The sequence below is a fragment of the Hyperoodon ampullatus genome, assembly GCF_949752795.1.
Source record: "Hyperoodon ampullatus genome assembly, chromosome: 15".
Taxonomy (NCBI): Eukaryota; Metazoa; Chordata; class Mammalia; order Artiodactyla; family Ziphiidae; genus Hyperoodon; species Hyperoodon ampullatus.
The window spans coordinates 17,501,218-17,524,330 of NC_136928.1; the positions used below are offsets into that span (position 1 = coordinate 17,501,218).

General features: G+C 43.6%; 1 protein-coding gene across 1 annotated transcript; it reads right to left on the reverse strand.

Annotated features, from left to right (window-relative positions):
- Positions 1–10: 10 nt before the first annotated feature.
- LOC307064151 (protein FAM170A-like) lies at positions 11–11,832 on the reverse strand (the record flags this gene model as incomplete). The annotated part of the gene is made up of 3 exons (XM_079720637.1): positions 11–242; positions 7,640–8,486; positions 11,763–11,832. 3 exons carry the CDS (start codon positions 11,830–11,832, stop codon positions 11–13), a joined length of 1,149 nt encoding a protein of 382 aa, XP_079576763.1.
- Between the last annotated feature and the right edge of the window lie 11,281 nt (positions 11,833–23,113).

Here is a 23,113-nt window from a genome sequence, read left to right on the forward strand (position 1 = left end):
CTCCTCTTCCCTACCGGTTGGCCCTTCTTGGCTCTTGGGCAATCCGTTGCAATGATTCAATACAAATAAAAATAGTCAAGTCTCCTAAATGGCTGAAAAACTTGTACCACTTAGTGAACCAGCAGTACTGCCTAGTGCTCACCAGGGCTGTTATGTTTGCAAGGTTGCCAGGCGCACAGCGGAATTCTGTGACCTCAGTGATGACATCAGAGCATTCGGTGGACCTAGCTTGAGCACAGTGTCTGCAATAGCACAGGCCCCATTTTCAAGAACAATTCCTTTTTCCCAGCCGAACCTTTCCCGTGAAAGGGAAAGGTTCATACCATATCTATTATAAATTGTATCATACCATGTCTATTATAAAATTCACATTTTGATTGGAGATCTTTTAATGTCTTTTCTAGAGAGATTTAATATGAATATTTTAAATGGTCTCCAGTTTCCCTGTGGATTATTGACATTTTAAACTCTGCACTTCAATTTTCCCTCAATACGTGTAATTTTGTCACGGCTATTTCTGTACTTAAAGATGAGTAACTATATAATTGATTTCTTCATTTTTTTCCCATCTCTTTCCAAGGTACTGCATTTGATTGTGTCTTACGGATGAGTGAAAAATGCTAGTCCGTGAGTGAGGACATTGGGCCCTTTACCAAGTAACTCAACCTATCTGGGCTTCAGCTTCTGTATGTGCGATCAAGAGGCTTGGACTAGCTGACTTTTCAAATGCTGTGTTTCTTTGATTCACTCTCACTTACTGATCTGCTACTTAAGAAGAGGGTCTGTTCTCATAAAGTAACAACAGTCTTTTCCTAACCTTGGGTTGGGCGGAGTTTAACTGTTCGTACTCAGTTTGTTAGTTATATTTCCTTCTACGTATGCTTAGCTCTAAATAATTTATATGGCTCTTGGGACAATTTTTAGATCTTATTTTTTTCTTATTTTCTTTTACAGTTTCTAATTTGTTATCGCCAGTGTAGAGGAGCCTGATTGACTTTTAAAATTTATTGATTTTGTATGTGTGTGCCTTGTTGAACCGTCTTATTAGTTCCTGCTAGTTTATCTGTGGGTTCTTTTGGGTCTCCTAGATAAATGAGCATATTAAATGTAAATAATGTGTTCTTTGGATAAAGTTTATTTTCTTGCATCTATATATATAGAAGCAATATGTTGAATTGATTTAAATATTTAAATACTTACATACCTGTTATCACAATCTAACATTCTTGATCCTATTTTCTTTCAGTCAATATTATGTTTTCAAGATTTATCCACGTGAATCCATATAGATCTAGGTCTTTGATTTTTGACTGTTTGATATTATTTCATCACATGCATATAGCAACATTTATTTTCCATTCAAGCATTATTGGACCATTGGATTGTTTCCCTCCCTTCTCTAGAACAAACAACATTTCCTAGAATATCCCTGAAGATGTCTGACAGTCGAGAAGGGCCAGGCTGCCCGAAGGATTGCTACTTGCTTTTAGCCACCTTCCAACAGGCCGCATCCAGCCAGCAATTTGAAACACAGCTGAAATGAAAACTGCCCCAAATGTGAAGATCTTAGGAGCTTCCTAGAAGGTGGGAGGTTAATGATAGGCATCCTGCTGGGATCCCAGGGGAGTCTGAGCTGGCCTGAAGCTCATCTTCCTCCTCCACCTCTCAAGAGAAATGTGGAGGAAAGAAGACTTCCAAAACTGTGAGTAGGCAGAGGGAGAGATATTGGGGGCCAAAGCTGTAACTGAGGTCTTGGAGTGGGCTGTGAGCACGCAGAGCCTCTAGAGAGCCAGGCTCTGCCTTCTGAGAACTTCTCCCCTAAGGCTGCTCATCATTCAGGTGATACCAGCCATATAGAGCCGACTTGGCCCACACTGTCACAGAAAGCCTTATCAGAATCTCTTCTTCTTCATACACTCTTGTGTCTCTTACTTGGTTATTGCCTTTGGTACTCCACTGATGTGAACCACAGTCGCCAGGGGATGGAGGACACTAGTGACCCATCTTGCTCTGTGGCCTCAGTCCACAGCTTGAGGGTAAGGGAAGAGGCCAAATGAAGGTCAAGAAGGAAAGATGGAGTTTGAAGAGAAGACCTGAGTTAAGGGTGTCTTCTCAAGTCTTGATGACTGAAATGTAGCGCCAGTACCTGAAGTCCTGCTTGTTCTCAAGGCTGACCACGGGGCTGGGTGCACTCAGTGAAGGAACCATATACACTTAGTATTTCCTTGCTTGCTCACACTTGCCCTCCTCTGATACACCCTCTGCAAGACTGATCTTCCCCTGAAACAACTTTCCACCTGCTACTGTCATCTCATGAACATTTGCTTCCCCTTCCTAGTGTCCCCCTAGAATGCCATTGCAGCCAATTCATAATTTGATAATCATGCTGCTTACCATATTCTCAGCAACTTCTGATAAATTTTATTCACTTTATTCCATAGTCTTCACACATCAGTAATCTTCCTTAACTTCCTAGCTGCAGGTTAACCCATTCGGAATCATTTCTTTTTCTTTCTCTTCTTTGGCAAATCCTTTCTATCTTTTAAGGTCTTTTTCTTGTCTCTCTACCATCCTGCCTTCCTGAACTTCTTTTTTTTCCGTTTAAGTCACCTTTCAATCTCCTTCCCCAATTTCCTCATAAACATTGAGAGTTTATTCCTCACATGTTAGACAGCGGTTTATGAATGGCCAGGCATAATGGACTCAGAATGAGTTGGCACCCCCGAGGTACCTGTCTTGCTGGGGAGCCACAGGTGAAGGGCTGGCTGCTGGACACATGTTTGCATGGAGTCAGGCTGAGTGGCCTCAGGGTGTTTGCTCTGCACTTGTGTGTGTTTCTCCCTAGTTGGTTTCCTTGTCCAGCCACCTGTGACCTCCCTCCATCCAGCCCAGGGAATCCTTCTCATCACAGCGGTAGGATGTTTGTCTCCTTTTCCATCACATCCTTTCCCCAAAGTTTGGTTGTGAGTTGTTCCCATTCCAAAGACCTTTCCTCTTTGAAGAGAAAAGAGAAAATCTTGTCTCTCCTTTTCTCTCACTTCACTTCTGCTCTATTATCTCCTCCGTCCAGAATGGCCCACTGACTCAAATGGGTGTAGATCCAAAGATGGCAAGAAATGCCAGCAATTCTGAAATAATAATACGGATGTATCAGGAAAACTTGAAAATCTTTATCCCGCCACATTAAAAAAAATTGCACTTCCAGTGTATTCAGAGTCTCTGTGTAGAAACACAAATGATACAGAAATTGAATTACACTCAAGTTTTTCTTTCCTCCTTTCCTGATTTATTCTAATCCTCAAAGTTAACATGATGAACTCTTTGTTATGTAAAGTTTCAGACATTTTCTACCCATGCACACTTTTCTTTTTTTCACATAAGAGTGTGAACTAGGTCACTTTCAACATGCTGTGATTCTTTGATTCACTGTCTCCCACCGAGTCATCCACTGATAAAGTCATCTGTTTCATGGAGAAATATTTCCAATAGCTAATAGCCAATGTCTGTGGAGTGCTTATACTCTGTGTCGGTTTCTTGGAACTACTTTACAGATCATTTGTACAACGTACCCATGGACCAGGTACAATTATGACCCCCCAGTGACAGATAAGTTCAGATAAGTACAAATAAATACAGAGGCCAAGTGACTTGCCCAAGATACTGGAGCAAATCAAAATCCATGCCTCTGTAATCATTTTGCTCTATTGCCTCTGTCTGGGAGGCTTGATGATTTGGCAACTAAAACCTTAAATATCATGTTCCATTTTTATATCTGTGACACAAGCGTGGGGCTGTGATATGGTGTAACTAACCTGACTACTTTTGAAAACCCTTATGCACCTGGATGAAAGTAAGCCAGGGACTGCAAGCTATAGATTTAAGGTTTCCTACCAACTTTTAAAAATAGCTTCTTGAATGCAATTTATGTAATGTCAAGTCTAAGATGTAGTCCAAATAGTAACAGAAAAATGGAGATATGTAGAAAAATACTTAAAGTTGACAAGTATTGGGAGTGTAGTATTTTTGGGGCCAGCGTGTAGACCACAGGAAAACTTGCTGTTTCCATCCCAAAGGGAAGAGCCCTACGTTGCAACTGCCAAGGTCCCTGGGGCAGCAAGTGGCCTCACTGCTTAGTAAAGAAGCATCCTCAGTTTGATAGAATCATATGGGAGCCTTGCATTTGGTTAGCAGTTCTACATTCTTGAGGTACTAATATTTTCAGGGTGTGGGAGGGTATCAAGCTCTGAAAATACCCTTGGAGAGATTTGCTTAATAAGTTTGGCTTTTTCAATCTCCCTACTACTTCTTTACTAAACACCAGGCAGTTTCCTTCACTTTTCAGAACCATGTTGTTTTTCCCTTGTTTAATGAACTTTGAAATACTTTTGGATGAGCTATTAAGTTTGGGAAAAAGTAAACATCTCTTTAAAATAAGGAAGATAATAACAATGACAAGTAGAAAAAGCTCTAAAACAGAGAATATCCTCCATTCTAGCCAATGACTGGGAGTGGAAGGTTCGTGCTCACCGTCCAGGACGTAGAAATAAAAGCTGAGGAGGCGCTGAGGCATCTCCTGGATCTCTATGAGCCTCCATCATTTCTGATGAGTAGGGTTGACAGATAAAATATAGGCTGTTTAGTTAAATATGAAAGTCAGAAAAACAACGAGTACATTTTGAAGATAAGTATGCCCCAAATAGTACATAGGATCTACTTATACTAAAAATAATGACATTATTCATGTGAAGTTCAAGTTTAACTGGGTATCCTGTATTTTTATTTACTAAATCTGACAGCCCTACTGATGATCCACAATGGAGGCAGTTGAGGAGCGGTACATGCTGGCTCTCGGACAGTCAGAAATTGCTTCAGCAGATCCAGGTACAGTATGAAATTCTTTTCGGATGTAGCTCAAAAGCCATGGCCAGCCCTTGACTGCAAGTACTGCCTCGGGTTTCCCTGGGGTGGGGTAAACCTTCCTCTTAATGGCCTTTTGGTAAGTCTGGAAGACCATATCCAAGGGGAGCCCCAAAGTCAGTTTCATCCTCACAACCATGTTTCCAATTCCTGGAATTGGCTGCATGTGACTCACAAGAGCTGAGGAGGTTTGTGGAAATTGGGAGTGTCATAGCTTGAACCCTTTGTAGGTAAAGTTTTGCTGTTGTGAGAGTTTTAACAGGAGCAATGTGAAAGACTCCAGGTCCCCAGGTAGATAGAAATAATCCTGTTCTACTTCTGTGTATGTGACAAGTCTCGAATAGTTCAGAGAGCAAGTATCTGGTCTTAGAAAGACTGATCCAAGCTTGGATGTTTCTGGTGACAAGGCAAGGTCCTGAGTTTCAAGTTCACCTTTTATGGTTGAGGAGACAATAAGGTGGTCAGAAGGGCAATCATGGAGGAGACCTTGGCTTCATCCATTGTGCAGGCTTGTATATGTGGTTCTATGTAGATTGTGTTTCAAAGGTGGAGCTTGTTTACAACTATGAACATTCTCCGATGTGCTTTTTGGACCTTCATTCCCAGAGCGAGAGCAGTGCCGAGGCTCTAGAAATGCCCTGGATATTCTGAGCTGTCAGTGGCATTTCCCAGGTACTGTTCCCTTGGTGTCGCTCCTTGAAATGTCCAAAGGGATTATCATGTGTCTTGTGGCGGGTCCTAGCATTGTGAAAGGAAGCTGCTGCCCCTGGCTCAGAGGATTTCGGCTGTGGTGGGAGGAGTAGTAGTACTACGACTCTAAATTGTATCACAGCATATCTCTTCCATCTTGAGAGTGGGGTTGGGGGGTTATGAAGGGGGGCTTTTATTGTACTTTTATACATTGTACCCTTGAAACTAATTCAATTTTTTAAAATTAATTAATTTATTTTGGGCTGCATTGGGTCTTTGTTGCTGCTAGCGGGCGTTCTCTAGTTGCAGTGAGCGGGGGCTACTCTTGGCTGTGGTGCACGGGCTTCTCTTGTTGCGGAGCATGGGCTCTAGGCACGCAGGCTTCCGTAGTTGTGGCACGTGGGCTCGGTAGATGTGGCACACGGGCTCTAGAGCGCAGGCTCAGTAGTTGTGGCGCGCGGGCTTAGTTACTCCGTGGCACGTGGGATCTTCCCAGACCAGGGCTCGAACCCATGTCCCCTGCATTCGCAGGCATATTCTTAACCACTGCTCCACCAGGGAAGCCCGATAATTCCGTTTTTTATAAAGAGAAGATTCCTAATATTATTCCAAAATTTTAAAAATATGTAGTTGGATAGCACTATGAAAAATTAACTGATATATTCTTTTATTATTTCTCTTTGCTCCCTGGGTTTTTCTCCCCATCCAGTCAGCTAGGCACTGTGAGTTCACTGCATTAGGAAGGTAAAGACTCAGCAGAAATGAGGGAGAAAAAAAGAAAATTCTCAGCTTTGGAATGTTCACAGCGGAGGCCACAGTAGAACAGGTGAGAATTCTGTGAACAAAAAATAAATGTCGTCTCAAATGCAGAAAAGTATTCTCTGCACTGGGAGGCAACAGAGGGAGGGAGGGAAGGACTGAAGGAGAGAGATCAGTGTGGCCAGGGACCTGGAGACTGTGCTTGAGGACGATATGCCCAGGAAGAGAATCAGAATCTGGAGAAGATTCAGCCTGCACGTGATCATTGCCTCCAGCCAGCACCCTCATCTCAGACGTTAGGAAATTCAGAGAGAGAGTGGGAGTACGTCAGGAGGGCCACGCGCATAGTCTGTGTGGCAGGGGTTGTGGCCATTCCCTATTTGTGAGGAGTCCCCAGCAATTTGCAGGCCTCTTCTGGAAAATGCTGGCGGACGTCTCTAGTGCTTATGTGAAAGCTTGTTCACAAACCTTGAAAGATACAGATGTAGATGACAGATAGATGCATAGATAGAAAAATGTAATTAAATAAAACCTCCAGGAAAGGTTTGGAAAATGCCCTTTATTGCATAGGACGCTTCTATTGTCATATGATGTTAGACTGAGTGCCGGTCCCTTCATCCTCCTTCAGACCACGGCATTCTGGCTGCTACTATCCCGAGGGTCCTTTCTTCTCCCTGGAAGGGATAAAACAAATGAGGTAGAACAGGAAGAGACAAGAAGCACTCCAAGCTCTGCTGGTCAGGGTTACCCTCCAGCGTTGCCTTAATGCTCAGAGCCACACACACCACAGTGAGCTTGGCTCCAGATCAACTACCACGCAGCGAAGGTTCTGGAACATTTCCATATCTCGGGGGACCTCATTTCCACGTGACTCTCTTTCATATTCCCCTTTGTCACAGAAGGCTAGGTCCAGTGGTCAGGCTGAGATCTCGGCTCAGGCCCAAGGCTCTCAGACCTCAAAGTTCTGGTCCTGCAAGGGCCCCTGTCCTCTCTTCAGACCACTCTTGGCTCTCTCTGCCGAGAAGGAGCTGCTGGCAGTACGTCCTCTAAGAGTTGAGGTCCATCGTGCAGACCCTGAGAAAACTCCTAGGAAAAGGCTCCACCTTCTTGTTTAAGTCAACAGAGGTCAATGCCTTTGTTAGTGCTGGGTGTGTCCCATTTGATGCAACTGCAGAGCCATTAGGTCAACCAGCACATGTGTGCGGCCCCTTCCCTTAGACTCCTCTGGGCCCTCGTGACATAGGCTCAGAAGACTGCCAGCATCAAGCCTTACCTCTTCCAAGGGACGGCCACACCATCTTCCAGGATCTTCTGTCCCATGAATCTCAGTTGCTGTGTGGAACTCAAAGGAGAGAAAAGACCCTGCCTGCGGGGTCTCTTTGGGCTGGGGCCTTCCCCCGTGGGCTGCGCTCCCTCATTCTCCTTTTCTTCTTGCTTCTCTTCCTCCTCCTCCTCCTCCTCCTCCTCCTCGTTCTCCTCCTCCTCCTCCACGTCCTCCTCCTCAGGGGTGCTCTCGGATTCCACATTGCCCATCAGCTGGGCCATGGTGAGATGAAAGACACGGCAGCTGAAGCCCTCCAGGACGCCGAACTTCACGTGCTGTTGGAGGATCTCCAAGGTGGGGAAGACCCGGCAGCAGGCCATGCACCTGAAGCCGGTCTCCATGGTCACCATCCAGTCCGCTGTCTTGGCGCTGGGTCTCTCCTCGACGGCAGGTGGCCCTGATGGGCTGCCTGGCTCTGCCCTTTCCTCATCCTCTTTCTCCTCCCCAGTGGGCTCACTGTCAGACAGGAGGCTTTCGGTGGACACATCAGAAGAGGGGTCAGTGGCTACTGCGCACACATCCTCAGGAAGGGTCACTTCTTCTATCCTCAGCTGCTTTTCAGGCAACTCCAAGGGTTTCTTAGTCTTCCAGGAGACAGCGACACCCTTGTTCACTTGTACCTGCATGTAGTATATTTTCATGCCCCTTTCCTCTTTGTCTGGGTGCAGATCGTTCTTACAGGGTGAAGAGGGTGAGGAGGAGACACAGTGTGATGGGGGAGCGGTCTCTCCTTCTTCCTGATCCTGGGCTAGGGGTGCTCTAGGCTGGGCAGTGTCTCGATGAAATCTCCGGATTCCTGAAAAAGGAAATTAAAAACATAATAACATGCATGGGCCATGCCGGAAGCTGAGGGAGCAGGTGTGGTAGACGAGAGAGGGACATTTGCACGACATAGCTATGTTGTGAGCTTGGTGTCTGTTGGCCGTAGGACGGAGTGGTGTATCTGGTGTCATCTGTGGGCTTTTCATGTGCGTGGGGGGGTATACTGGAGCGGTGTCTGTATACAGGGGTGTGGAGTATGGTGGTGAGGGCTGTGGTATGTGAGGGATGCGGCTGGATGCGTGTACGACGAGGAGTGTGAGTTTGGGAATATCGGTGGTGCATTCCTTGTGGAGTGGGGCTGTGGTGCAGGAGAAGAGCACTGTGGATCACGTGCTTGGGGTTGATGTGCACTGAGAAGGGCTGTGCCTGGAGGGCCCGTGTATGTGTGAGCTGTGTGGACCTGAGCTGGATGGTCCTGCTCTCATGCTGGAGGTGTATGATGCAGAACTCTGTCCTTCTCTGGAAGCAAAGGCAAAGACAAAGCCTACATTTTCCTCTGAAGATGCTTAATCTGGTCCCTCTTCCCTCCACCTCAAGCCCAGACCTTTCCGGCCCCTGCTCCTTGACTTCCCCACCATGGTAGTAGCAGTATTCACACACACAACACCCCCAGACTCAGCTGGCATCCACGCCCTCGGAACAGCTCAGCCACCCTGCCCAGGCTCTTCCACAGAGCCCTCATCACCTCTGATGACCCTGGATTTCCTCAGCCTCCCTGGGATCTGTGTGCCTCCTGCCTCACAGCCAAGCACCCCCTCACCTGAGGAGCCCCGCGCCCTTACCAGCGTAGATGAGCTTGCGCGGAGTAGAAGTACAGAAGAAGTATTTAGGGGCAGAGGAGACCTCCCCTGCCCCTGGGCTGCAGCCTTGGGCCACCACAGTGGATCCAAGCCGAGGGGGATCCTCTTGTGACTTCGAGATTCCTGAGGGAGGAATGAAAGGCTCAGGGTGGGTTCATCAGTCCTCTGTCCACAAATATTTACTGAGTGTGTGACACGTGTCAGGTGCAGTGAATACACACAGTTGAGAGTGTGGTTCCCAGTGGATACTCCAGGATTTAATTCCAATCAATACTTATTCTCTCACTGTCTAGTTGGTAATGTAGGCCTCGGTGGTGACTGTGAGTGTGTGGGAAGAGTGAGTGATGTGTATCAGTTAAGTCTGTGGTAAGTGTGGGGTTGGCATGGGGAGCACAGTGCAGATGTGTCTATCTGTGTCTGTGGCCTTTGTGTGCATGGTTTCTGTTCACAAGTCAGGAATTCTGGGACATGTAACTTTTCCTCATTACATGGTGTGGCTTGTATTTATGGTGTGTGTTCATTCATTCATTCACCAAGATTCAGTAAGCAGCTACTCCTGTGTATCCGGCACTCTTCCATTGTTGTAGTCTTTGGTAACGCTGCACATTCTAGTAGGGGAAGACACACACTAAACAAAACTACAATAAATATATAATACATCAGCTGGTGGTAAGTATATAAGGGTTGCCAGACTTAGCGAACAAGAATACAAGGCACCCAGTTAAATTTCAGTTTCAGATAAACCCAGAATAATTTTTTAGTGTCAGTATTCCCATGCAGTATTTGGTCTTACTTATTTTTAGTGTAAGTATGGCCCATACAATATGTGGGACATACTGATACTGAAAAATTACTTGTTGTTTATCTGGAATTCAAATTGAACTGGATAGACCATATTTTCTCTGGCAATCCTGACATGGGTTACTGAGACTGTGGTTTACTGTGGTTTGTACAAAGCGGGTCTGGCATTACTCAAGAATGTGTTATAAGTGTGGTGTGTATGACACGTGACTGGTTCTTATAGAGGATTTTAGAGATGGCTGAAGTTAGCTGTGTTTGTGCGAGAGTTGAGGAGACACATATATATATAGTGTGTGTGTGTGTGTCATATATATATAGTGTGTGTGTCTATATACATATCTCATCTCCAGCGTTTGGTGTTGCAGGAGAGGATTGTGATACAGGTGGGTTGTATGAGAACGTAGTACAGAAGGGATGCATGTATATACCTCCATGTGCTGTGTGTGGTTTAATAAGGAAGTTATATGTGGGGTGTGTGATATTTTTGCTGTATCAGAGTGTACATGGGTGTATGAGTTACTGTCTCATAAAACACCCCTAACAAGAATTCTGTATACACTCTTACGTACACCGAGTGTCAGCCAGGTCCAGGCAGGGTGACAAGAACTTTACCACGCAGACTTTATATCTGGTAAGCACTCTACCCCCATTCATCCTGCACTTCTCAGCACTACCCCCCACCCACACACACACACTCACACACACACACACAGAGGAACATAGAGCAAAATATTCTGAATGGTCAGGGGCAGTCATTGCCTTCCCCAGCCTGTCCCAGGCACTGCCTGAAAATCTGCCTGCTGTCTAGAGCTCCATTCCCAGGGCCCATCCTACAGTCTCCAGGGCCCTGGGCCTGGTAGGAGCTTCTGGGCTCTAATCTGGGGCAGAGGCCTCTAGCTGGAGCTCTGGGGTGACCACCCCTCTCCCAGGGCAAGCTACTCGCCTACATTTAATGCACGCAGGCACCCCGTGGCCTGTGGCTCTCAGAGCTCCCCGCAGGACACTGAGGCCATTTCTCACCCCTGCCCATGCGGTCTCAGTCTCTGGAAAACCCTTCCCTTCCCTTGATCTCCTTTGGGAAATTCTTCCTGTTGAAGGAATAAAACCTCCTTGCTTTCAATATGACACCATCCCTAGACAAACAATCTTCTTTCGAAGTGCATTCCACTTGTCAAGATATTTTTCAACAGGGCCTTCAACTCATGGGGCTTCTCTTTCCACTTTGGTAAAAGAGGCCAAGCAACTCATGGGTCTCCCTCAGCATCCTTGCATCCTTCACATCCCCCACCTCATGACCCCAGGGAAAGATCCAAGAGAATAAGAGAGAAATCGGGGGCTGAGAAAAGCTGCACCTCTAGGTCTGTGCAAGCAGGATGCAGCCTGCTGTGAGTCCGACAAAGCTCCAGGCCCGGCTGCCCCAGGAGAGAGTCCTCAGACCAGCGGAGCTGACCTCCCATCTCGCAGGGGGCATCTGGCCGTTCTGTGCCATCTCACACCACAGGGACCCTCCGGATAGATACGGCAGCATCAGTGAGACAAGGTCTCTCGCTCCCTGCTTCACAGGTGACACGTTCTCAGTCCCCCGCTTCCTAGAGAAGGTTCAGTTTGGCAGAAACCCATGTGCCCCAGACAAGTTGCCCCCCACATACCTCCTCCGTTCTCGGCAGTTTCCTGGGACTCTTCATTTTCCAGATGTTTCCTCTTTTGTCGCCGTTCCATCGTCCCAACTAGAAGTCTCCCTTAGAAGATGCCTCAAGAGATGTCCAACTCCTCCTCTTCCCTACCGGTTGGCCCTTCTTGGCTCTTGGGCAATCCGTTGCAATGATTCAATACAAATAAAAATAGTCAAGTCTCCTAAATGGCTGAAAAACTTGTACCACTTAGTGAACCAGCAGTACTGCCTAGTGCTCACCAGGGCTGTTATGTTTGCAAGGTTGCCAGGCGCACAGCGGAATTCTGTGACCTCAGTGATGACATCAGAGCATTCGGTGGACCTAGCTTGAGCACAGTGTCTGCAATAGCACAGGCCCCATTTTCAAGAACAATTCCTTTTTCCCAGCCGAACCTTTCCCGTGAAAGGGAAAGGTTCATACCATATCTATTATAAATTGTATCATACCATGTCTATTATAAAATTCACATTTTGATTGGAGATCTTTTAATGTCTTTTCTAGAGAGATTTAATATGAATATTTTAAATGGTCTCCAGTTTCCCTGTGGATTATTGACATTTTAAACTCTGCACTTCAATTTTCCCTCAATACGTGTAATTTTGTCACGGCTATTTCTGTACTTAAAGATGAGTAACTATATAATTGATTTCTTCATTTTTTTCCCATCTCTTTCCAAGGTACTGCATTTGATTGTGTCTTACGGATGAGTGAAAAATGCTAGTCCGTGAGTGAGGACATTGGGCCCTTTACCAAGTAACTCAACCTATCTGGGCTTCAGCTTCTGTATGTGCGATCAAGAGGCTTGGACTAGCTGACTTTTCAAATGCTGTGTTTCTTTGATTCACTCTCACTTACTGATCTGCTACTTAAGAAGAGGGTCTGTTCTCATAAAGTAACAACAGTCTTTTCCTAACCTTGGGTTGGGCGGAGTTTAACTGTTCGTACTCAGTTTGTTAGTTATATTTCCTTCTACGTATGCTTAGCTCTAAATAATTTATATGGCTCTTGGGACAATTTTTAGATCTTATTTTTTTCTTATTTTCTTTTACAGTTTCTAATTTGTTATCGCCAGTGTAGAGGAGCCTGATTGACTTTTAAAATTTATTGATTTTGTATGTGTGTGCCTTGTTGAACCGTCTTATTAGTTCCTGCTAGTTTATCTGTGGGTTCTTTTGGGTCTCCTAGATAAATGAGCATATTAAATGTAAATAGTGTGTTCTTTGGATAAAGTTTATTTTCTTGCCTCTATATATATAGAAGCAATATGTTGAATTGATTTAAATATTTAAATACTTACATACCTGTTATCACAATCTAACATTCTTGATCCTATTTTCTTTCAGTCAATATTATGTTTTCAAGATTTATCCACGTGAATCCATATAGATCTAGGTCTTTGATTTTTGACTGTTTGATATTATTTCATCACATGCATATAGCAACATTTATTTTCCATTCAAGCATTATTGGACCATTGGATTGTTTCCCTCCCTTCTCTAGAACAAACAACATTTCCTAGAATATCCCTGAAGATGTCTGACAGTCGAGAAGGGCCAGGCTGCCTGAAGGATTGCTACTTGCTTTTAGCCACCTTCCAACAGGCCGCATCCAGCCAGCAATTTGAAACACAGCTGAAATGAAAACTGCCCCAAATGTGAAGATCTTAGGAGCTTCCTAGAAGGTGGGAGGTTAATGATAGGCATCCTGCTGGGATCCCAGGGGAGTCTGAGCTGGCCTGAAGCTCATCTTCCTCCTCCACCTCTCAAGAGAAATGTGGAGGAAAGAAGACTTCCAAAACTGTGAGTAGGCAGAGGGAGAGATATTGGGGGCCAAAGCTGTAACTGAGGTCTTGGAGTGGGCTGTGAGCACGCAGAGCCTCTAGAGAGCCAGGCTCTGCCTTCTGAGAACTTCTCCCCTAAGGCTGCTCATCATTCAGGTGATACCAGCCATATAGAGCCGACTTGGCCCACACTGTCACAGAAAGCCTTATCAGAATCTCTTCTTCTTCATACACTCTTGTGTCTCTTACTTGGTTATTGCCTTTGGTACTCCACTGATGTGAACCACAGTCGCCAGGGGATGGAGGACACTAGTGACCCATCTTGCTCTGTGGCCTCAGTCCACAGCTTGAGGGTAAGGGAAGAGGCCAAATGAAGGTCAAGAAGGAAAGATGGAGTTTGAAGAGAAGACCTGAGTTAAGGGTGTCTTCTCAAGTCTTCATGACTGAAATGTAGCGCCAGTACCTGAAGTCCTGCTTGTTCTCAAGGCTGACCACGGGGCTGGGTGCACTCAGTGAAGGAACCATATACACTTAGTATTTCCTTGCTTGCTCACACTTGCCCTCCTCTGATACACCCTCTGCAAGACTGATCTTCCCCTGAAACAACTTTCCACCTGCTACTGTCATCTCATGAACATTTGCTTCCCCTTCCTAGTGTCCCCCTAGAATGCCATTGCAGCCAATTCATAATTTGATAATCATGCTGCTTACCATATTCTCAGCAACTTCTTTTTTTTTTTTTTTTTTTTTTTTGCGGTATGCGGGCCTCTCACTGTTGTGGCCTCTCCCGTTGCGGAGCACAGGCTCCGGACACGCAGGCTCAGCGGCCATGGCTCACGGGCCTAGCCGCTCCGCGGCATGTGGGATCTTCCCGGACCAGGGCACGAACCCGTGTCCCCTGCATCGGCAGGCGGACTCTCAACCACTGCGCCACCAGGGAAGCCCCCTCAGCAACTTCTGATAAATTTTATTCACTTTATTCCATAGTCTTCACACATCAGTAATCTTCCTTAACTTCCTAGCTGCAGGTTAACCCATTCGGAATCATTTCTTTTTCTTTCTCTTCTTTGGCAAATCCTTTCTATCTTTTAAGGTCTTTTTCTTGTCTCTCTACCATCCTGCCTTCCTGAACTTCTTTTTTTTTCCGTTTAAGTAACCTTTCAATCTCCTTCCCCAATTTCCTCATAAACATTGAGAGTTTATTCCTCACATGTTAGACAGCGGTTTATGAATGGCCAGGCATAATGGACTCAGAATGAGTTGGCACCCCCGAGGTACCTGTCTTGCTGGGGAGCCACAGGTGAAGGGCTGGCTGCTGGACACATGTTTGCATGGAGTCAGGCTGAGTGGCCTCAGGGTGTTTGCTCTGCACTTGTGTGTGTTTTTCGCTAGTTGGTTTCCTCGCCAGCCACCTGTGACCTCCCTCCATCCAGCCCAGGCAATCCTTCTCATCACAGGGGTAGGATGTTTGTCTCCTTTTCCATCACATCCTTTCCCCAAAGTTTGGTTGTGTGTTGTTCCCATTCCAAAGACCTTTCCTCTTTGAAGAGAAAAGAGAAAATCTTGTCTCTCCTTTTCTCTCACTTCACTTCTGCTCTATTATCTCCTCCGTCCAGAATGGCCCACTGACTCAAATGGGTATAGATCCAAAGATGGCAAGAAATGCCAGCAATTCTGAAATAATAATACGGATGTATCAGGAGAACTTGAAAACCTTTATCCCGCCACATGAAAAATAATTGCACTTCCAGTGTATTCAGAGTCTCAGTGTAGAAACACAAATGATGTAGAAGTTCAATTACACTCAAGTTTTTCTTTCCTCCTTTCCTGATTTATTCTGATCCTCAAAGTTAACATGATGAACTATTTGTTATGTAAACTATCAGACATTTTCTACCCATGCACACTTTTCTTTTTTTCACATAAGAGTGTGACCTGGGTCACTTTCAACATGCTGTGATTCTTTGATTCACTGTCTCCCACCGAGTCATCCACTGATAAAGTCATCTGTTTCATGGAGAAATATTTCCAATAGCTAATAGCCAATGTCTGTGGAGTGCTTACTCTGTGTCAGTTTCTTGTAACTACTTTACAGATCTTTTGTACAATGTACCCATGGACCAGGTACAATTATAACCCCCAACTGACAGATAAGTGTGGATAAGTACAAATAAATACACTGGCCAAGTGTCTTGCCCAAGACACTGGGAAGGGCTTGAAGTGGAGCCTGAACCTCGACATGCATCAGAAGGTCCACACAGGAGAGAAACCATATAAGTGTGGGGAGTGTGGGAAGCACTTCAGTCAGGCCTCAAGTCTTCCCCTTCATCAGAGCATCCACACTGGAGAGAAGCCGTACAGATGTGATGTGTGTGGTAAAGTCTTTAGTCGGTCTTCACAGCTTCAGTATCACAGGCGAGTTCATACAGGGGAGAAACCTTACCAGTGTGAGACGTGTGGTAAAAGCTTCAGTTGGCGCTCCAATCTTATAAGTCATCACAAAATGCATACTGGGGATACATTTTATGAAAGCAGCGAGAGTGGTAAGAACATCAAGGAACTGTCAGAGGATAGAAGTTCTACAAAATGATGTTTTCAAAATACTCACGTGCAACGTGAATTCTTGCAAGCGTCAGGTCTCATAGGAGAGAAAGTATTTTAAATTAGTTGGTGTTGAAGCAGTAACGAAACAGATCCTAGTGTTCAGCAGACCACACAGCAGAGACCCCTTCTGAGTGGTTCAGTAAGGGCTGCATTCAGAACTTTGACATTTATCAGATGTCACTTAGGAGGTAGCACTTAGAAAGGAAAAGAGTTTGGTCTGGGCTTTAACAAAAGTGTAAGGATGAGCTAGTCAAAATTGATGTCCATGAGAATGTGCGCTCCATGAGGGCAGGGACTTGGCTGCTGAATCTACACAACCTTATCATTGACTAGTGCTTTTAGGTGTGCTCAGTACTTGTGTTTTAAAGAAACCAAAAGGGAGAAATGTATAATATATGAAAGTTGTATCCAGATGGGGAAACCTGCAAAATAAAATTAATTCAGGATATGAACTTTTGTTGAAATACTGAAAACCACTGCAGAAAACCAATCTGCAATATATTTTTTTAAATTTATTTTTGGCTGCGATGGGTCTTTATTGCTGCACGCAGGCTTTCTCTAGTTGCAGTGAGTGGGGGCTACTTTTCATTGCAGTGTGTGGGCTTCTCATTGCAGTGGCTTCTCTTTGTGGAGCACGGGCTCTAGGTGTGCAGGCTTCAGTAGTTGTGGCATGCGGCTGAGTTGCTGTGCAGCATGTGGGATCTTCCTGGACCAGGGCTCAAACCCGTGTCCCCTGCATTGGCAGGCAGATTCTTAACCACTACGCCACCAGGGAAGGGAAGCCCCCCAATCTTCAATATTAATATGCTATTAGCCTATCGCAACTGGCTCCTTGCCTCCCGCAGCCTCTGTTCTCAAGTTGGGTGGTTATTTGAGACCCCGTCTAGTTTTCCAAGGACAGTGTTCAGTAGAAATTGAACTATCTTGTGATTTTTTTTTTCTGATGGTACAGAGTGAAAAAACATGATTAACTTTGCAACAACAGTAACTGCATAGTATACAGTTGATTTTTTGTCTGTCAATATTAAGGCAGGGTTTACTGTAACACTTTGAAAGTGTCACACAAATTGTTTGTCCTTAGGAAAAAAAAAAATTTAGTTGACCTTGAACTTACTGATTTCTAATTCTCTGCATTTTCATCCAGACTTTGAAATGTTTGCCTTCTAATTATTGTAGCATTTCTTCTAAACTTCTCAGGTAGGGGCTATGCCATATTCTTCCCCCACATCCATGAGGCAAATACCCAGAAAACTTGTAGGAATTTGATAAAATTATCCAATGTATTATTGAGACAAGACTGACATTTATGTGCTTTTCCCTATTGGTTGCAGTAAAGCATGGTTTCAGGAAAGGAGTATATATATCAGAATATATTAGATCTCTTTGATTCAGAAATCATATAATTGGAAGTTATTGATTATGAGATTAAAATACCAAAAAGATGAATACCACATCAATGATGTCACTAAATTTTTTAATGGAAATTAGTGTACAGATGTAAGAATTTGAGTTTTGATAGATTCCTATATTAATCTGAAGCCGGTAAAATGATGACAGGGACTTCCCTGGTGGTACAGTGGCTAAGAATTCGCCTGCCAATGCAGGGGACACGGGTTTGAGCCCTGGTCTAGGAAGATCCCACATGCTGTGGAGCAACTAGGCCCGTGTGCCACAACTACTGAGGCTGTGTGCCACAACTACTGAAGCCTACGTGCTTAGAGCCTGTGCTCCGCAAGAAGAGAAGCCACTGCAATGAGGAGCCCGCGCACCGCAACAAAGAGTAGCCCACACTCACTGCAACTAGAGAAAGCCCGCACACAGCAACGAAGACCCAATGCAGCCAAAAATAAATAAATTAAATAAATAAATTTATTTTAAAAATTTATGACATATCATAATCGCAGGAGATACACAATATGGGCTTTGAGAGGTCACAGATTGTAGCCTTCATAGTATAATCAACCATAAATCTTTGTTAGTGTTTGTGTATGTGTGCATGTGCACACATGTATGTGTACATGCATAAGATCATGTGTAAAGGGATACTCTTCCAGAGTGGTTTTCCTAGGCAAGGAGCATTTTGTGATATTTTTCCATTTTATAACTTCATGTTATATTTTTTTCATTGAATAGTGGATATTGCCAAAGCAGGACCTTATTTTAACAGAATTTGAAAAAGTATTAAATAATTATCCCTTGCAGTTAAGACCTCATAGGATTGTTCTATATTGTCATAAGACATATAAGATCAAAATTATGGTAAGAACTCTGGAAGCCAATTTCAAAAACAAAACAGTTCTCAGATTATTTTGCGTACACAGAAAAATTCATGAGTTTCAACAATTGAAGCTTTATTATTTATGCTGTGCTTTAACTACAGATCCATAATAGGGAGAGGGAAAATCCTGGAGCTAGAAACAAAAGTGGATATACCTACATTGTGGAGGTTTAAAAAAAAAAAAGTTTCTCTTGTTGAAAAGATGCACATGAGGAGAGAACTGAGCATAATAGCAGAGGACCCTCTGGATGTGGAACCAGTAAGGACAAAGCAGGTTTGGATGGCATTCCATACGCAGACCAATGGTGGTATTTTTAATATAGTTGGTTAAAGGGCTTTATTTAGCAAGTTACAGTTGACCCTTGAACAATATGGGTTTGAACTGGGCAGGTCCACTTATATGCAGGGTTTTTTTTAATAGTAATTACTACAGTCCTACATGATCTGTGGTTGGTTGAACCCATGGTTGCAGAATTGCAGATACAGAGGAACCACGGATATGGAAGTCTGACCATAAGTTATTTATACAGATCTGTCTATCCATCCATCCATCCGTCCACACATCTGTAGAGAGAGAGAGGGAGTGAGTGCACGTGCTAGGTATTTACAGAAGTAGATATGGAAGTGTGAGGATATACAAACACACACATGTGTATGTGATGTATATAAGCATGTATAGCCACGTTTCTATTTCAGGGCTGGAGCAAGGAAAGTGTAGAATGATCCTGGAGAAAATTTACTGTGCCAGAAAGTAGGAAAGAGTGGTGGGATGTGTAAAAAGATCCAGCTTGAAGAGACTCACACTGGGTAAATCTGAGCAATTTGACCATAAAATAAATAATTATCATACAGAATATGAATAAAAAAAGAGGAAGGGAGGGAAGGAAGGGCTCTCATAATAGAATGCCAAACCATAAATATATAGAAGGTATGATGTAATGTAAAAATCATTATTTACAACCATCATAGTAATGATAGGTTCTGGCAAGAGTAATCAATGAATTATAAAACTACTGGTTGAAAGTTTACAAGGAGCAGTATGCTACAAAACCCAAAATATCTCTCCACAAAGTATTAATCACAACAAGAAATACAGTAGGTATAAATTTGATGAACACTACCTTAGCCAAGAGATGAACATTATCAATAACAGAACAAACGAACGTTTTAGATCTCTGGGGTATGATATACTGAGAAGGACGCAACGTTGCTTCAGTATTATTACTGACAGAAATAAACAACCAGATCTTATCACAAGGAAGCATCCACGTTGAGAGTCTCCTGTTTCACAGTTATGACCACAGGGAGCATAACTGGCCAAAGGTCCCAGCTGCTGCTCTTAAATCCATCACCACGTTTGCCTGGAGGCCGGCCTTGCCCCTGATTGCTCCTAGTCAGCACAGCAGGGATCCTAAGGCAGGCCATTTCTTGGAGACCAGGATTCCTCTGTCCAGTGACCTTTTTTCAAGGACTCTGACAGCCTTGAAGGATTTTATGTAGATTACAAGGCAGTCTCGGATGATTTACCAAATCTTTCTTCCAAATCTTCACTCAGGGTCAGACTTGCACTATGAGCTGATAGTTCTGCCAGCCTTCCAGAGCTCCCTGCCATTTTCTCTCCGATGTTTTCCCTAATGAAATATTTGTTCATTAAAGTCTTTCTCAGCACTTTGCCGTCTAGTTCTTGGAGGACCAGGACAAACCACAAACCCTAGAAGCATCCCTTTTTGGCTCTTTCTAGTAACCTTCCTTTCCATATGGTAGCCACTAATTTGTAATGGTGTAGATTCACTTAGCCGATTTTGTACTTTATAGAAATGGAGCCATGTAATAGGTGCTATTTTGTGTTGGCTTCATTTGCTCCACAGTATATCCATGACATTTATCCATATTGTTGGGAGTGGATACCTTTGATTCATTTTCATTGGTGGATATTACTGCAGTGTGTAAACATATCAAAATCTATTTATTAATCCCATTATTGGTGGGTATTGGGTACTTCCCCATTCTTGGCTATCACAGTTAGTGGTGATGTGAGCAATCTAGAATGTGCCTTGTGCACTTGTTTGAGGGATATTTCTATGGGTGGAACCAAAGGGTTATAGGGTATATGTTCAACTTTGGTAGATACAGTTGACCCTTGAAGAATGCATGGGCATGAGGAATGCATCTGAGTCTTTTATTCCATAGATGTTTTTAAAATATCTCTCACTTTTGGCCCAAGAGTGCTGCGTTTGGATTTACAGTGTTTCTTAACTTTAAAAGAGTCCAATTTTTCAATTTTTTCTTTCACAGTTGGTGATTCTTTTGGTCTTAAGAAATTCTTCCTACTCCAAGGCAAAAAGGCTGTTATCTTACGTTTCTTTCCTAAAGCATCATTGTTTACTTTTCAAATTTAAGTCTGCAGATCTTCTGGAATTTATATTTTTATATCCTATGCAGTAAATGATTAATATTTTTCCCATATGGATATCCAGCTGACTGAGAACCTAATAGTTGACCCTTGGACAACATGGGTTTAAACTACACAAGTGCACTTATACGAGGATTTTTTTTAATAGTAATTACTGCACTACTACACGATCCAAGGTTGGTTCAATCCTCAGATGCAGAATTGCCGATTATGGAGAAACCATGTACGTACAGAGGACTGGCTATAAGTTATACTTGGATTTTCAACTTAGCAGAGGGTTGGCACCCCTAACCCCCTTGAACCCTAGTTCAAGGATCAACTGTATTAACAAGAGTTCTTTCCCCTCTCTGCTGCAGTGTTTTCTTTTCTTTCTTTTTTCTTTTGGCCGTGCTGCGTGGCTTGCAGGATCTCAGTTCCCTGACCAGGGATTGAACCAGGGTCACCACAGTGAAAGCGCCAAATCCTTACCACTAGACCACCAGGGAACTCCCTGCAGTGTTTTCTTTTTACACGTTGTTATAATGTCTGTTTCAACATGGATTTTGATGTCTATTATCTTGTCTATCCTTGAGCAAACACCAGACTATCTTATATTGTAGATTTATAGTAAGATTTAATGTGACTAATATCTTTCTTTTCATTCTTCTTTCAGATTGTCCCAGCTCTTCTTTTATTTTTTATTTTTATGTTTTTTTAGATGTTGGGGGTAGGAGTTCATTTATTTATTTTTGCTGTGTTGGATCTTCGTTTCTGTGCGAGGGCTTTCTTTAGTTGTGGCAAGCGGGGGCCACTCTTCATCGTGGTGCGTGGGCCTCACTATCACGGCCTCTTGTTGGGGAGCACAGGCTCCAGACGCGCAGGCTCAGTACGTGGCTCACGGGCCTAGTTGCTCCGTGGCATGTGGGATCTTCCCAGACCAGGGCTCAAACCCGTGTCCCCTGCATTAGCAGGCAGATTCTCAACCACTGCGCCACCAGGGAAGCCCCCAGCTCTTCTTGTAGCTCTTTGCTTTCCCACATAATATTTGTAAACATCTCATCAATTTCCAAGGGAAAAAATGCTGATGTTTTTATTGGGGTTTGATTGAGCCTATAGATCATTTTGAGGATTACTGATATCTTTGTAATATTGAATCTTCAAGCCATGAATATCACTATTTTTAAGAATTTCTCTTGGAGAAAAATAAAAGTGGATCCCATGTAATAAAATGTACATAAATAGACTCCAAAATATTTAAAGGACCTACATGTGAAAGATAAGTCTAGAAACTTAATTTTTAAAAGGTAGAAATATAGTTTTTCACCTGAGGAGTTTCAGAAGCACAGATATTAAGAAATTATTGGTTTATTATCTTATAATTAAAGATTTCTATTCCATGAAGAACACAATAGAAAAATTTTAGAAACACGTGCCCAATTAGGAAAGGATACTTGTAATTGGTAAAACTGAAAAGGTATTAATAATCAGAATATGTACTAGAAATGAGGAAGAAAAAGATAGCATCCACATTAGAAAATGGGGCAAAAGTTTTAAGTAGACATTTATAGATGAAGCTACCAAGCATTTGAAAAAAAGATCAAACTTATTAGAAATCAGAGAAATTTCACTAAAACAAGATACTACTATACATTTAATACACTAGCAAAACGGTGATGAGTCGTCCAAATGAAGGTAAGTGGTTGCACAAAAACCTGACGTGCAACTCTTTGGTAATCTGGACTGGTGTAGCCATTCAGGAAGTCAATCTGGCTATATTATTAAAGTATACACATTTGCTATGAAATAATTTCACTCGGGTATGTGTTCCAAAGAAATTCTCAGATACGTCTATAAACAAATGTAAGAAGATGTTTATTTTATTATCATTGGCATGGCAGTTGGAAGAGTACAGGTAAAATGTGGGTGCAGAAAATGGAACTCTATGAAACAAATTAGATAGATGGGTGAATTTTTGTTTGTTTGTTTGTTTTTCTGCGGTACGTGGGCCTCTCACTGTTGTGGCCTCTCCCGCTGCGGAGCACAGGCTCCGGACGTTCAGGCTCAGCAGCCATGGCTCACGGGCCCAGCCGCTCCACGGCATGTGGGATTTTCCCAGACTGGGGCATGAACCCATGTCCCCTGCATCGGCAGGCAGACTGTCAACCACTGTGCCACCAGGGAAGCCCGGATGGGTGAATCTTAAAAATATACTCCTGAATGAAGGAAATAAACACCAGAATGAATTTTATGACACAATATTATTTATAGAAATT